Here is a 14760-nt window from a genome sequence, read left to right as displayed (position 1 = left end):
CATTAAGTTAATATAATATTTACCGATTGACTAGACTTACCATATTCACTACCTCCCATGTGATAAAAGTAAAATCTTCGAAATATCTGCGTTAAATAAAATTTATATATGTTTTATGGAGTTTAGCTTTCAGTTCCTTTATTAATCACAGTGGGCAGATTATGCGCATTAAGCAGCCGGAAGTCTGGCGTTTTCTTTAATGTTTAAAAAAAAATTAATATTGGAGGAAGTTTGTGGTTCGATCTAACAAATAACGAAATCCTTAAAATTCTCTGCATAAAGCAAGTTTGAGTAGAAGCGTGAAAATAAAATATTGCTGAGTAGTCCAGAGTACCCCTTATACTTTTTAATTTTACGCTGAAGTTTTTGTTCTATATTTTCGAACTTCGTTTGGAATCAGTTTTAAAAAACTATCAGGTAAAGTTATTAAGTAAGCGCAATTCAACACTAAATATTTTCTTAAGTTCTGGTATAAATTAAATATTTATGTATGCTCGATTGTCTTGCATAGAGTTTCTGCAAAAAAGAAGAAGTTTTTAAGGCTTCTTTTGCATCCACATGTCTTTATGAAACTTTAAAAAGAAACTTATAAGACGTTGTAATACTCAATGTATGCTTTGCTTTCAGGTGTAAAATTTTAATCATTATTTATTTATTTTTTTTTTTAAAATAGTTTTATTATATAAGGTATTAAAAACAATAACTTACAAGCAATTTAAATTTAATCAGAATTAGGCTATTTCACGCAACATTAAATCGACTGAAGTACATACCAATAATTTAAATCCAAAGATTGCAAGGTACCATGGCGAGTTTGTTACACTTCGTAGAAAAAAATTTTAGAATCTTTAAATGATGGAAATTTGTGTTCTGCTTGCATAACCCAACAGCTGGATTCCATATATCCAGATTGGCTGTAGTATTTGAATGTATATTACAAGTATATTGAAGAGCTATTGTTTTTTTTTTGATTTTCTGCCGATTTTAGATCTAATTCGGTTCTTATCTTCTTTATGTGTTCCATCCGAGTTTTGCGTATAACATCATATCCAAGTATTTCGCAGAATTCGCGTGAGGGATTTGTGCGTCATTGATGTAAACAGGTATACAACTGACGTTTCGATTTGTGAAATTTACATGCACTGATATTTCTTTAATCAGGTTGATTTTCCATTTCCTTGTCCAAGCAATTATGTTGTCAATACTATTATGCAAATCATTAGCAGCTATTATTGCGCTTTCTCTAACTGCAAGGACTGCAGTAGCATCAGCAAAAGTTGCTGTGAACGTCCTTGCACTCGTTAGCAGGTTATATGTATAAATCAGATATAAGTGGGAACCAAAGACAATACCTTGTGGAACTTCAGCGTTAATTTTCTGCAATTTGCAGTAGGCATCACCGAACTTTATTCGAACGATCAAATTAATAAGAGGAAACTATGTCATAATACTTCGTCGAACATATTTTTTTTACTTTGGCAAGCAATCCGAAGTGCCATACTTTATCTAAAAACATGGCTGAGCAGACTTTTTTTCCTCCAGAGCCTACTCTATTACATTGGTAATTCTTTGAACTTGATCTATAAAGGAGTGATTGCACCTTCGACCAGATGAGGTCTCTGTAGGTTATTTTTTTGGTAAGAAAAAATAGTTTGCAAATATTGTGTTGAAAACTCTGGATATTTATGAATAATAATGCTGAAAGTTGTGATCCCATTTATGGAAGGATATATACAGCCACACTTATTGCAGCAGTCCTTATAGCATTAATTTTTATATCATGCCAGCTCCTTCTTTCACACTTCCACTGCTGAGTGGAAAGCGAATTAGTGATTATCGCCGTAAGCCACTAATTGACTCGCTGAGGCAGTGACCGACTTTCCTCAATTTCATTAACTTTTCCACAGCAAAGTTTTTGGTTTCTGTGCCCTCAAAAGAAGTCTGTCGGAGCATCATTCATACTCCGTTCGTACTTCACTCAATCCTCAATCGAAAATCTGAAAAAAAATTCTAATTTATTCAAACGTGTAAGCAAGACCAAAAGGAAAGTTCCTCCGCAAACATTTCTCAATTTTCACTTATTTATGCAATTTTCGTTTTTCCTTTTTTTTATGTTTTTTTTTATCCCATGTTCTTCGGTTTTTCTGCTTCTGCTCCTGCTTCTGCTTTTACTGCTACGATTGAACGTGGTTGTTTTATTGTTTTTGTTGTTTCCTGTTGATTCTCTTTTGCTTTCTTAATTTGTTTATTTACTTTTATTAAAGTGTAAAGACGATATTACCTTTCTGGCTTCCTCGAAATTCTGGTCGCGTACGATATTTCCGCACGAATTTACTCTTTGATGTTAACAAATTTTCGTCTGTTGATGGTTAGCTGTACTTGTAGTTGTTGCTATTCTCTTTCCTTCTTTCCCTCAAACCGTTGCTAAAGTTATAGTGGTTGCTGTTGACTGTACATCCTTGTTGATTTTAATGCAGTGAGCCACACGGAATTATAAAGACGCTTTTAAAATAATCCCCACTCAAGCAAAAACAGAAATTTTCCATCAAAACTTAAACTCAGATTTTATGCTGAGAGCAGTTGCTAAAGACAAAACTTAGCACATGGAACCAATAAACACTTCTAGCTGTCTTGACATCCACCCAATGTCATTTCAGTTTTAACGAAGTATCGAAAGAAGTATACGAAAATATCATGATTATAGTGTTCCATCGAATAAACGTCGATATACAGGTGTTCACACCTACTTAAAGTCGCTAGTATGTACATGTCCCTCACTTCCAGTTGTGATATAATTAACAAACTCATATCTCTCATTAGCTAAAGATTCACCCCGTCCATTAAATTTAAATAGATTTAATTTTCTCAGTTTATAATAAATAAAATCCGCATGCCCTTACAGAATAAGTGGATCTTCGATGCGATACGTCTTTTAAATAAAGAAAATTTATTCCTTTGCCAACATTACATGTTTTTATCATTTATAATTAAATCAACTTTATATATAGCTTTATATATATCTTATAATGAACTTTATCATTAAAATGAGCACAACGGATGATTTACATTATTTTACAATTTTTATATAATATTTGAAATACTCTTATGTATATATTATTTAATATGTATATAATTTAATGTGATGCTTTATATCATGTTAGGTGATATAAAAGTATTCGCCGTTTTTGTCATTAGATGGTGTTAGCACCAATATATCTGACAATACTAATGTGATTATGTCAAACGAACACGTGTTTAAAGGATGTCATTTAGGGTAAAAGGATGTCAAATTGACATAAAGAAATTTCATGACCGAATCGCCGTGAAGTGTTGAAATACTGCTGAATTGCAACTAAATCAATCTATTTTTTATGCGAATCATTATGGGTGATGACAATAGAATAAATATTGTCTAATGCAAGCAATCATGGCCAAAAGCGAGTTAGCTTCTAAAATAACTTCAAAGTATGGATCGGAGGCAAACAAAGTTATATTAATTGTTTCTTGGAATTGTAAGCGAGTTCTCTGTTACGAAATGCCACTGCTCATAACCCGATGGCTTAAAGGTACCAATCAAGGAAAAACGACCAATATTGACTAACAGAAAATAAGTTATAATCCAACAGGACAAAGCTAGACAACATACATGTTTGATGACTTCAAGCAAACAGTTAAACTTTGTAAGAAAGTTTTGATACATCCGCTGTATAGCTCGTATCTTGCACTAACTCCTTATAGTAAAAAGTTGATCATTCAAAGTGCCACTAAAATCACTTCGCCAAGTTTTTCGCCAATAAAAGCCGCAGAAGTTCTGCAGAAATGGAATTATGCACCTATCCGAAAAACATGATGAACATTAATAATCGATATATACTTTATTAAAACTAATTTTTAAAATAGAGCACTTTTGTATGACATTTATCAAGAAGGGACGTATACTTTTAATACTACCCAATAAAAAAAACATGATAATGTTGATGATATGATACAGTTGGCATACAGGTTCATATCACTTTTACTTCGTTTTAACAGAGGAGCTCATATGTACACAGGTTTACAAATCTTTGCAAAGAAAAGTTGATGATCTCCAGGATGCTGAAACCAGTAAGCAATTTGCAGGTACAATATAAATCAAAACGAATCATATATAATATTTAGTGCCTTTGTTGGAAAAATGAGAAAGAGATTGTGAGAAAGGAAGATCCATCCAGTGATGATGATATATTTCCGGTAAATACTATATAGTGACAACAAGTTGAGTGGTATTTTTCACTCTTCTCCTAACCCTTTGTTGTGACTGTATGGAACCACACCTTTGTCAAAAAAAGGAGAACTTAATCTCGCAAGTTCTTCCAAAAGAAATTCAAATAAAAATCTCTAAACAAAACCAATTAAAAAAAAAATATATATCTTGTTTACTGGTCTGCAATATATTATACGTACACCTTATACCATATTTATTGGGTAACATCTTTTTGCAAACACCATTTATTCATTTCTCTGAAATTATTTTTTGAATTTTTTTTATAGAAGCGTCTGTATAAGGCAGTCTCGGACACAGTGTCTCATTTATAAAAGTATACACTTAAGATAGTTAGTATTGCTCACTAACATTAGTTCTATACTTCAAACACTTCAAATCACGGCTAAGACAATCGCTAGCAAAATGAACTCTCACTCATTGTAGTACTACAACAGCGCTAATAGATTCTATCGCCAGCAGTTCTCATGCAGAAACACCTCATGTATGTTGTCCACACATGTAAGCAGTGATGTGGTTGGAATGAATTGCAACATGTCAAGACATGACTTTTCCCTCAACGCAAAATAGCAATGAGTAAGCAACAACACTGACATATATTCACTTACGCGCATACACACTAGCACATACACACATACCCTTTAGTTTGTACTTACTTTCACTTTGGTTCAGTGCTTAAATTGAATTCAAGCAACTTCAACTTTAACTGCAAGTGCGGTGACTGCAGTGAGTGCAGTAAGTGCAGAGAGTGCGGTGTGTTCAGTGAAGGCGGCAATTGTTCGTCTGAAATCAGCACCTCCAATCAACGGGAAGCCCCACTGCATTACTGCGACTGGTGTGCGGTGCACGAACACTGACAACCACACACTACTCCTTGCTTAGTGCACCGCATGTGCACTTCATCGTGACATGCATGCTTGGCTCTACGATTTCTTTGTGAATCGCAATTGAAATTGAAATAAACACCGAAGAACACGAATCCCGGCCATTAGTCGGCCACGTAAACGTGCAAATTTATTGCTTTTGTCTCTGCACGGAAATATTTTTAATTAACACTTTTGCCCTCCGCCGAAATATAAATTCAACTTAAACAAATGTTACAACTACAACTACAACTACGACAACAACAACAGAAACACTTATCACAACAAAAATTAGTGAACACTGATTGCGATACTAAATTCTATTAACCGCTGGCAAAACTTCAGCGAATTAGGGAGTATAAAGAAAAACATTAACCCTTTTGCTCCACGCTTATTCCTCAAGTAGAAATAAAGCAGATATGCGATTGTAAGTAAGTATCTACTTGCCTTTCGCACAATGTGGTTGAAATCTATGATATATCTGCTTCTTTTTGTGCTTTGGAACTGCACTTAATATATCAAGTGAGGATAAATTACATCAATGCTTGCTTGAGGGACTTACTTAATTCTTCAAATTAAATGTTTTATGTTTTAGAGACATTCTATAAATTAACAACAGAATTGATTAGATTCCAAAATTGAATAACGCAAATTAAGTATTCGGTGGATTGATTTGAGTGTGAACACACAGGTCTAAGGTTCAAAGTTAACAGAATTGATGTAAGAAATTTTAATTTCCGGAAAAGCTCCGCTATGCTTGGAGAATTTTTGTGCCCCTTTGGCCAAAACATTATACAATCATTTTCCAACCCTCTCTGCTATCGCTATGCCAATCGTGTATAATACTTCACTACATGATAATTAGAAAATATATGGCAGAGAAAGTGAATTCTTTCTAAACAACTCTCTCATAACTACTTCTCCGTCTTCATACATACTAGATCGACATTTCATAGTTAAAATGAATATCTGTCACACTGAACTATTTCCGATAGAGGCTGGAGTTCCCCAAGGAAATTTATTGAACAATACTCTATATACTCTGTTTACAGTAGATTTCCCACTCAGTACTGAAACATTTGCGGATGATACTTTAGTGATGGCGAAATACGTAGATCCTATAGTAGCCTCACAACTGTTGCAAACTAACCTGAACGAAGTCAACACATGGCTAGATATTTGGCACATGGAAGTTAACGATAACAAATCAGTCCAAATAACTTTTACACTCCACCACGCTACCTGCCCTTTCCCTAGATTAAATAACCGTGAATTACTGCAAGCTGAAAACGCTAAATATCTAGGTGTATATTTTGACCGACGTCTTAATCACGTCACCACATCTTTACGAAACGGAAGCAATTAGGACTAAAGCCGCACTCCCTATACTGGCTACTGAATCCCAAGTCCAAATTATAGATACAAAATACGGTATACCCATCTGGGATACAGTACCGAAGTCAGCGCTATATATCTGCGCTGACACCCTATCGTATATTTCGAATTACATCCTGCATCATGATCTTGGTATCTCTGAAGTGTATGAGTTAACACAGCAAATAAGCAGCTACTATTACTCACGACTGGCAGTTCACCCTAACCCCCTTTGCCAAAGTACTAACGAGGGATACTTATGAGATTTGTGGACTAATTCGCTTCGTAACTTCTGATTTGCCGAGTAGATTCCAAAATATAACACAATAATCGTTTTTAATACAGTCTAGCTGTTTCCTTCTATTTAATTGTAGCACTACACTATGCACAAATTGTAATACTTCCTAAGGCGATGATTATCACTGGGTATTCCCGTATAAGAAGTTAAAACAAAAAAAATTTTATTGAAGAAACTATAAGATTAATCGAAATAGGGAATTGGAGTAGTGTTGCAGAAAAACCGTGAAATCATTCAAAGTCAAAAACATAAAAAGAGTGAAGAATGATGGTCTTGTTACTTAAGGGCTCTATTGTACTATACTGCACTACTTATTTAAATCTAAACAAATTTTCATCATTGATCTATTATTTTCTTGCAAGTAGTAGGCGTAGGCCCGAATTTGAATAAAAAAATTTTTACATTCCCAAATCAAATCAAAAATTTTAAAATCGTAAGCGAAATTGTTTCCGTTTAGTTTGCTCTCTTTCCTGATATCGTTACTATATACAAAATTACAAAAATGTATCCAAGTGGTGTCAAGAAAATATTTAGGACTTTTGGCCGTTATATAGAAACGATACAACCAACGTTCCCCTTGCTACTTCGCACCCCGTTTGTCATCTTTGACAAAGTGTGTGAATTATGCTTCCGTCCTACTAATCAACTTACCGCTGCTGAAGATACAAGCACTGGTATAAATTTGTCTACTAGTGACGATGATACTGCGGGCAATAACGTGACCGATGACGACACTCCTGGGCCAAGTTCAAGGCATGTGGTTCAAAGTCACATCATACCCGAAGGATCAATGTGTTCCACAGCATCATCAGGATCCTCGGTTTCCACAACCCAATTCCAACGAAAGATGAAGATAGCTCACCGTGCATTGTATCTATGGCGGGCAATGCGGAATGATAGGGTGTTTGCAAATTCGGTGTGGCGACAAATGGACAAACTGGAAAAATTGCCATATATATGGGCCTCAATGGCAAATCAGAAGTTGAGCGTCAAGCCTTTTGATAATTTTAAGTATAGCATCGCCGGTGGTAAAAAATTGACAAAGCGCAGAATCAATAAATTGAAACACGTATTCTACAAAAAGTTAGGAGATGAACAGCGTATGCCTTTTGTCATGGAAGCGGTAATTGCTAAGCTAATGTTAGGAGAAATAAACTTAAACAATAGAAGTGAGGTGATTTCAATATTTAATAAGCTTCTTAATTTTGGTAAAGGTTCTGGACGTATGCATAAAGGAGGAATGAAAGGACAGCAGGGCATGTGAGACAAAAATAAGAAGATGAAGTAAATTTTAATTTTAAGCAAAATTTTTTAGAGAAAGGACTTCTAACCTACGATTTTATGTGAATTCTCTTCCGGTCAATATATATTTTAATGTGATGATTTTTTTTATCTAATACAAGATAAAAAATTGACTTTTTTAATAAAGTAAACTTGATCAAAATTTTTGGCAGTTTTTAGTTTACTACTGGTAAATATAAATATAAATAAGAATACAAAGGCTTATAAAAGATATCTTGGCACCGCTGTTGATAAGTGCAGAGGTCGTTAATGATGTAAATAGCTGCCTTAAAGTTTTAAAATGAGCTGTTTCATTGTTGTGATATATTGTGAGATATATGAATTGCAAGACATGGGTCTCAGACAAACCAATTACAACTTTTTAATAAGTCTACAATTCATGTTCTAAGAAATCGCTGGAACATATAGTACCAAGATCCGTATCTCGGGAAAAATGTTTAAAATTTTTTCCTGTGAAATATGAACCCATGGGGTTTTGAGAATATTTTTCACCTCACGCCAAACATATATACTCGAGGAGGAATATTAGAAATTTTAAATATATAAATATTTTATAAATATGTTATGTTAAATATAATGTTAAATATAAAAATTTCATATATAAAATTTAATGACAAACTCAATTCAGAAATAAAAAGTAATAATTTTGTGTCATTTTATATGGAAAATTGATTTAATGGTATTGTGGTACCAAGGTGCGTATGAGTGACATTTAGGATGCCTGATAAATAAATTGTTTTTAATTACTTCTAAAGGGAATACCTCTCTGAAAATATTTACTTTTTAAGTAAAAGTTAATGGTTAATTCAAATCAAAATTAAAAATAAAAAGGTTTCTATGTTCCACTTTTATATACTGAAAAATTATAATTATAAAAATTATATTAATTAATTTTTAAAAAATACTTCTAAGAACAAACCCTTCCTGAAATTTTTAGAGTTTTTGTGCCATTTTATTACTAATCAAAATCAAAAATAATATATAAGATATTTTGTAATATATTCTTTTAGAATTCATTCATCGGATATGAAATACGCAAGTTCTTGATGTGTTTTACGGAAGAAAAAAAAAAATTCAAAAAAAAGCGCCATCCTGAAAATTTTTTTTCTCATTAAAATTTAAAACTAAATCTAAATAAAATATTATAAGTAAAAATTCTCAATATTTCTCAATGCAAGGTATTTATTCCCATATGGATAAATTTTTGAATACGCTTCCACTTCCACTAAATAAAAACATATTTATATTGGACCTTTTTTCTGTGTCACTGAAATACTTTATCCAAGTGAATAATAAAATGACTCATTCAATTATATCAGAAATAAACCATCATTATGTATTTGTACATATATATCTATATATAGTTTAGATTAAACATTTAAACATACTGAAGACTGACATGTTAAACAGTATTAGTCAGTTTCAGGGCCCGTTCTCAAAAAATATCGAAATTCGTAAAAAGGCTTGAACGAACATTAAGCCCTTTCATAGCGATTCAATAGTTCTGATTAAATGTCTAAAATAATCTTAATAATCTATATGATGTCGTATTATCATAAATCTCATCAAAGTTGTTGTGACTTGAGAATACAATAGACTTGCAACGGTATTTGTAATTTGGGGGAGAAAATACAGACAATATCAGGTACATATATTTATTGAATGCACTGTTATATATACAGATTCCTTCCTAATAAACAAATATTGTTTAGCCAAAAGGGAAAAAAGTTTGTGTACATTTAATTAAAAGATAGGGACGATCGCATTATTTTAGAAGTATTCTATTCCACTATTCTATTTCTATTCTATTTTATTTCACTCAAATATACATACGTATATAATATATAATACATATATTGACTGATTAATATACCTATATGTATATAAATACATATATACCATAAATAAATGAAGACAGCATAAATATTTTACTTAACAAATATTTCTTCGGAAATTCCATTGAAATATATTAATCGGTTTTGTATTATTTCCTTCCTTCAATTTCTGTAAATATTTTGTCATTTAAAATTCATTTAAAATTTAATATTGCCGTTTATGCAATAAATGCAAACAATAAATGGTTTGTTGGACATCGAAAATGAAGCTCGAAGGCCCTCAACACTTCTTTAATTTTCGAATTTAAAACTTATTAAAAGAAATTCCGCTCTAGCAAACATGCCGAAACGTAATTTTGTACTTTAAATGAACTTCATTAAAAAATTTATTTTTACACATATGAGCACGTTTATTTATTGCCACTGAACTGGCCCTGCATCCCTATAAGCAATTCTCAAATCTTTACACTGCATTAAAAAGAAAGTTATACATTAAACTAGATTTGCCGTGTGAACACAAATAAAATAAGTGAAGTGATTTGTCAATGTTAAGTGAGACTGAATGCACAACTTGCGATGAAATCATATATTTCGAAGTGATTTGCAGTATTAACTGCAAAAGTATATTGTTTAATATACTTTATATGCTTAATAAACACCTTGTAATGAAATCAGCTCGGTATTAGATATTACCAAATCAATTGCCGTAGAGAACGATAACTCAAACGACAATCTAAAATTGGGCTTAATACTTTATATGAACAAAGATATAAATTAAAATATGATGAAGACAACTGACTTATGGTAGATACGTAAACTAAGAATTTTGAATCAAAGATCACACTTGCGAATAATTCAGAGATAAGAATAAAACCAAGGTATTAGGTGCATGAACTAGTATTTTGGGACCTAATTCAAATATGAACACTCATTTAACACAAAAATGAGTGTTAACACAAAAGTGGCCATATATGTATGAATTTTATTAGCCGATCATTAAAAAAAATTTTTTTTTTAAATTTTAAGCTCTTAAAACTATTATTAAAGATAACGCAGAGATAACCAGAGAAGGAAACTGAAACCTGAGTAAGCAAAATACGAGCATTAGTACTTGTAACTAAAAACAAATGGATTGGGATCCAAATTTTTTTAGATTTGTATGAAATAAAACTTGATTTGGACACATTTCGGAAATTACTCGATATTGAAAGATTGACTCGCTATAAACCCTTTAGATCAAGTTGGAAACATGCATGGTTTCTTTTTTCTCTCACCAAGTTCTACTGATCGTGAACATAGACCAATAGCAGCCTATTTTATAACAGATATGACTTATTTAAGCTTTAAAAAATGTATCCATTATTGTAACAAAATTTTGGGATCATTATCTACTTAAAAGAATTTAAATATAATACTCCTGTATAATAATACTTCTGTATATTCCTATTTTGAACTGGAAAAGTCAATTTCCTCTATGACAGAAATTAAAGATATGGGCTAGACACACCATGTGACGATTACCAGGTAGTGATAAAAAAGAATAGTAAGAGGAAGAGTTTTTGTTTCTTCACCTAAATAATATTGAATATAGATTTCAGACTTTTGAATAGAGAATGTATTTGAAGAAGAACTCGAAGACATGCATCAATTCTTCTGCTTTCCACTTATAATATTTAGGCAATATTTAGGTTCAAATTGTTTACTGGGATTGTTTGCGTGTTTGTTTGTGAGTTTGTTTGTGTGCGTGTATGAATATTAAATTCAAGATATTGAAATTCCGAGCATATTTCATAATGTTGCACTTCTGAATTGAGCGTTAATTGCATATTCTTTTTTATAATATGAATTAAATTAATTGGCATTCCAACGCTAAAGGCACGCAAGTCCACGCGCTTTACATTAACACACATACATATGCACTTAATTTGCTTTAAATTCCACGCTCACACACACACACACACACACACACACACACACATACATTTACGGTAGACAAAGCAATGCACAAAAGCATATGCACATAACGCATCTTTTACGCATAAAATAAGCGAGAATTCAGCACAATGAGTAAATTGTTGCTGCCATTGTTAGTGTTGTTGTTGTTATTATTATTGTTGTTGTTATTGTTTTTGCTTGTTTGCTCATTTTGTTTATTGTGCTTTATGAAGCAGTTCATGAGTATAAAGTGCTCATAAATTTTAATTATTTGCCTGGGAAGAAGAAGGAAGGAAAGCTCATTCAATTAAAAATATTTTTCAGCATTTGTGGCTAATTGGAATGGCTCGCATTCCACTGGAGAGCAAACAAAGAATCCGTCAAAGGAAAGAAATTATCTTTGACATGAAAATATGCAATTATCCTTCAGCTGCATAATTCATTTTATAAATTTAATTTATTCCATCACAAAAATTCGACCCCTCACTGTGACACAAACTTCGGAAATGTGATTTATATTTTCACAAGCATTTCTCTTTCAAAAGGACATCGCTAGTCAATAATGCTTTGACGAAACCATAACTTCATGAAATATCCATTATCATTAAAGCTTTATTTGATTGAAAAGAGCAGCAGTGGAGCTAAAGGTAGTTGAGAAGAATATAACAGTTGAAGGCGCTCATAAGAGGTTTGCTGAAATGATCCTGAAATGAAACCTTTTCTGATTCAAAAGATCAGCAGTGGAGCTAAAGGTAGTTGAGAAGAATATAATAGAATAATAGTGGAAGGCGCTCATGAGAGGTTTGCTAAAACGATCCTGATATGAAACCTCTTTTGATTCAAAAGATCAGCAGTGGGGCTAAAGGTAGTTGAGAAGAATATAACAGTGGAAGGCGCTCATAAAAGGTTTGCTGAAATGATCCAGAAATGAAACCTTTTCTGATTCAAAAGATCAGCAGTGGGGCTAAAGGTTATTGAGAAGAATATAACTGTGGAAAGCGCTCATGAGAGGTTTGCTGAAGCGATCTGTGGGCGCAAAAAAAATCAGAAAGGTGTAAGATTTCCTTAAGTGAACCGTAATAGGAACTCTTAAGTACACTAAAAAATTTTTATGTCCTACTAATTCATTTACATTGATAATGTTCAATTTATGAATTTTCCGAGGTCGCATAATGCACAAATGTGAATCTATGGTATATTAATCCATTCATAAGGGCACATCAACAATTCATAATTTTGTAGTGCTGACTTTAGGCAGTGATTTTGGCACAATAGATCGTTTATCCCTTTTTCACAAAAATAATAACAATAGACAGCGAAATTTTCCATGCCAAAAACTTAAACGGGGTTGGTTCTTATACCAGTGGAGACCATTGTTTGGTTGATATGCGATATGGAACGTTACCTCACGCCCAGTATTGTTTGGAATATGTTTTATATTACGATGCCGAATCTTGTTAAAACAACCATTCTTTTGACTTTATATCATCTTCTAAAACTTTTTCTTTATTAATTTTAAAGCCATGATTCCAAAAAACAATTTAATACAAATTGTGATACACATACGAGTTTTCCTATGACCTCACCGTTAATTTAAATACTTCATTTACTTTTACTTAAGAAATCTTTAATTTTAAAGTTTTCTCATAAACAACTTCGATATTCTGCAATTTATAACATTACTACGAAAGCAGTAGCTCCATTGCTCCAAGTTTTTCTTGTTAGTATCTGTAAAGCTTTACTTTTACCCAAAATTTGAGCTTATTTTTGAGAATTTCTTTCATATTTATTTTCGCCACATTTTGCTAAGCATTATTCACAATCTACATTATATCTAATTCTATTTAAAATTTAGCCGTAACTCTCCGAACCCTGAAATACATCTACAACAAATCATCCTTAGAGTCTTTTTCATTCCACTAAGTCTCGTTAGTCTTCCTACCACTAGAAAGATGATAGTTCAACTTACGATGAGTTGCTCGAGCGCTCTCACTAAACCTATTTGTGCTGTTTTGCTCAAATACTCGTATAACGCACTCACACTATTAAATTAGATTGGAGACAGGTCAATCTTGCCTACATAAACCAAATAAATAACCGCATAACCGCTCAAATTAATAACCGCAGCAGTAATGCGGATAAGCGTTGTTCATACGCAAACCAGTAAAACCTCAAAAGAGGAATTAAGCGATTAGGTTCGTTTCTCCAATTAAAGTGAAATTGAACCAACCTAATAATTTTTAAGTTCTTAGTCAAGCTCTCTTATTTTGAATTAAAACTACTCTGTTGGGCCCGTAAAAGAAAATGTCGCAAATAAAAATAAAAAGACTTTACCAAAGACGGGCATTTACAAAAAACGCGGATTCCTCTTTGATTCGTACTCACAACTAGGATGAAAGTCATCATAGAATGAATCGAGTCTCTTTATATATATTTCTTAACACTTAACACTTAACACAGTGACTGGCAGTCGACTGGTATGTTTTCTTTCAGCTTGAGTAAAGTAAACCTTAAATTTGGAAAAGAATTACTATCTAGCCAGTTTCTTTTAGCTATACTAACTTAGATATACTGATTTCTTTTAATGGTCACCTTTTCTGTTGCAAGTGGGATAACGATATTTGATAAATGAATGTCAGGAAGTAGTTTGTTTTGACAAGCTCGTCCACTTTGCAGTTAACGGAGTTGCCCTTGATTCCAAGTACCCATATAAGTGGGACTCTAACAGGGGTCCTAGCTCGTCCAGCAGAGCTTGGCATTCAGAAAGTAGTAGCCTGTCATGAGAAACTCTTGTACACTGCATTTATCTAAGATAGCCCTATGTTCAGTAGTAGTGTAAGTTAGCCCTCGATACACTTAGCTAGCTCGTTATGCAAGGCATTTCGGATGTAA

General features: G+C 32.7%; 1 protein-coding gene across 1 annotated transcript; it reads left to right on the top strand.

Moving 5' to 3' along the window:
• The first annotated feature begins 7240 nt into the window (after positions 1-7240).
• Positions 7241-8076, top strand: LOC119689680. The gene has a single exon (XM_038104562.1). It carries the CDS (start codon positions 7299-7301, stop codon positions 8058-8060), a length of 762 nt encoding a protein of 253 aa, XP_037960490.1. The 5' UTR covers positions 7241-7298; the 3' UTR covers positions 8061-8076.
• The last annotated feature ends 6684 nt before the right edge of the window (positions 8077-14760 follow it).

Source organism: Teleopsis dalmanni, chromosome X, assembly GCF_002237135.1.
Source record: "Teleopsis dalmanni isolate 2A chromosome X, ASM223713v2, whole genome shotgun sequence".
NCBI classification, from domain to species: Eukaryota; Metazoa; Arthropoda; class Insecta; order Diptera; family Diopsidae; genus Teleopsis; species Teleopsis dalmanni.
This window is presented reverse-complemented; position numbering and strand designations above follow the sequence as displayed.

Excerpts from the sequence above, each read along its gene's own strand:
- LOC119689680 (XM_038104562.1), top strand. The coding sequence starts at position 7,299 with ATGTATCCAAGTGGTGTCAAGAAAATATTTAGGACTTTTGGCCGTTAT.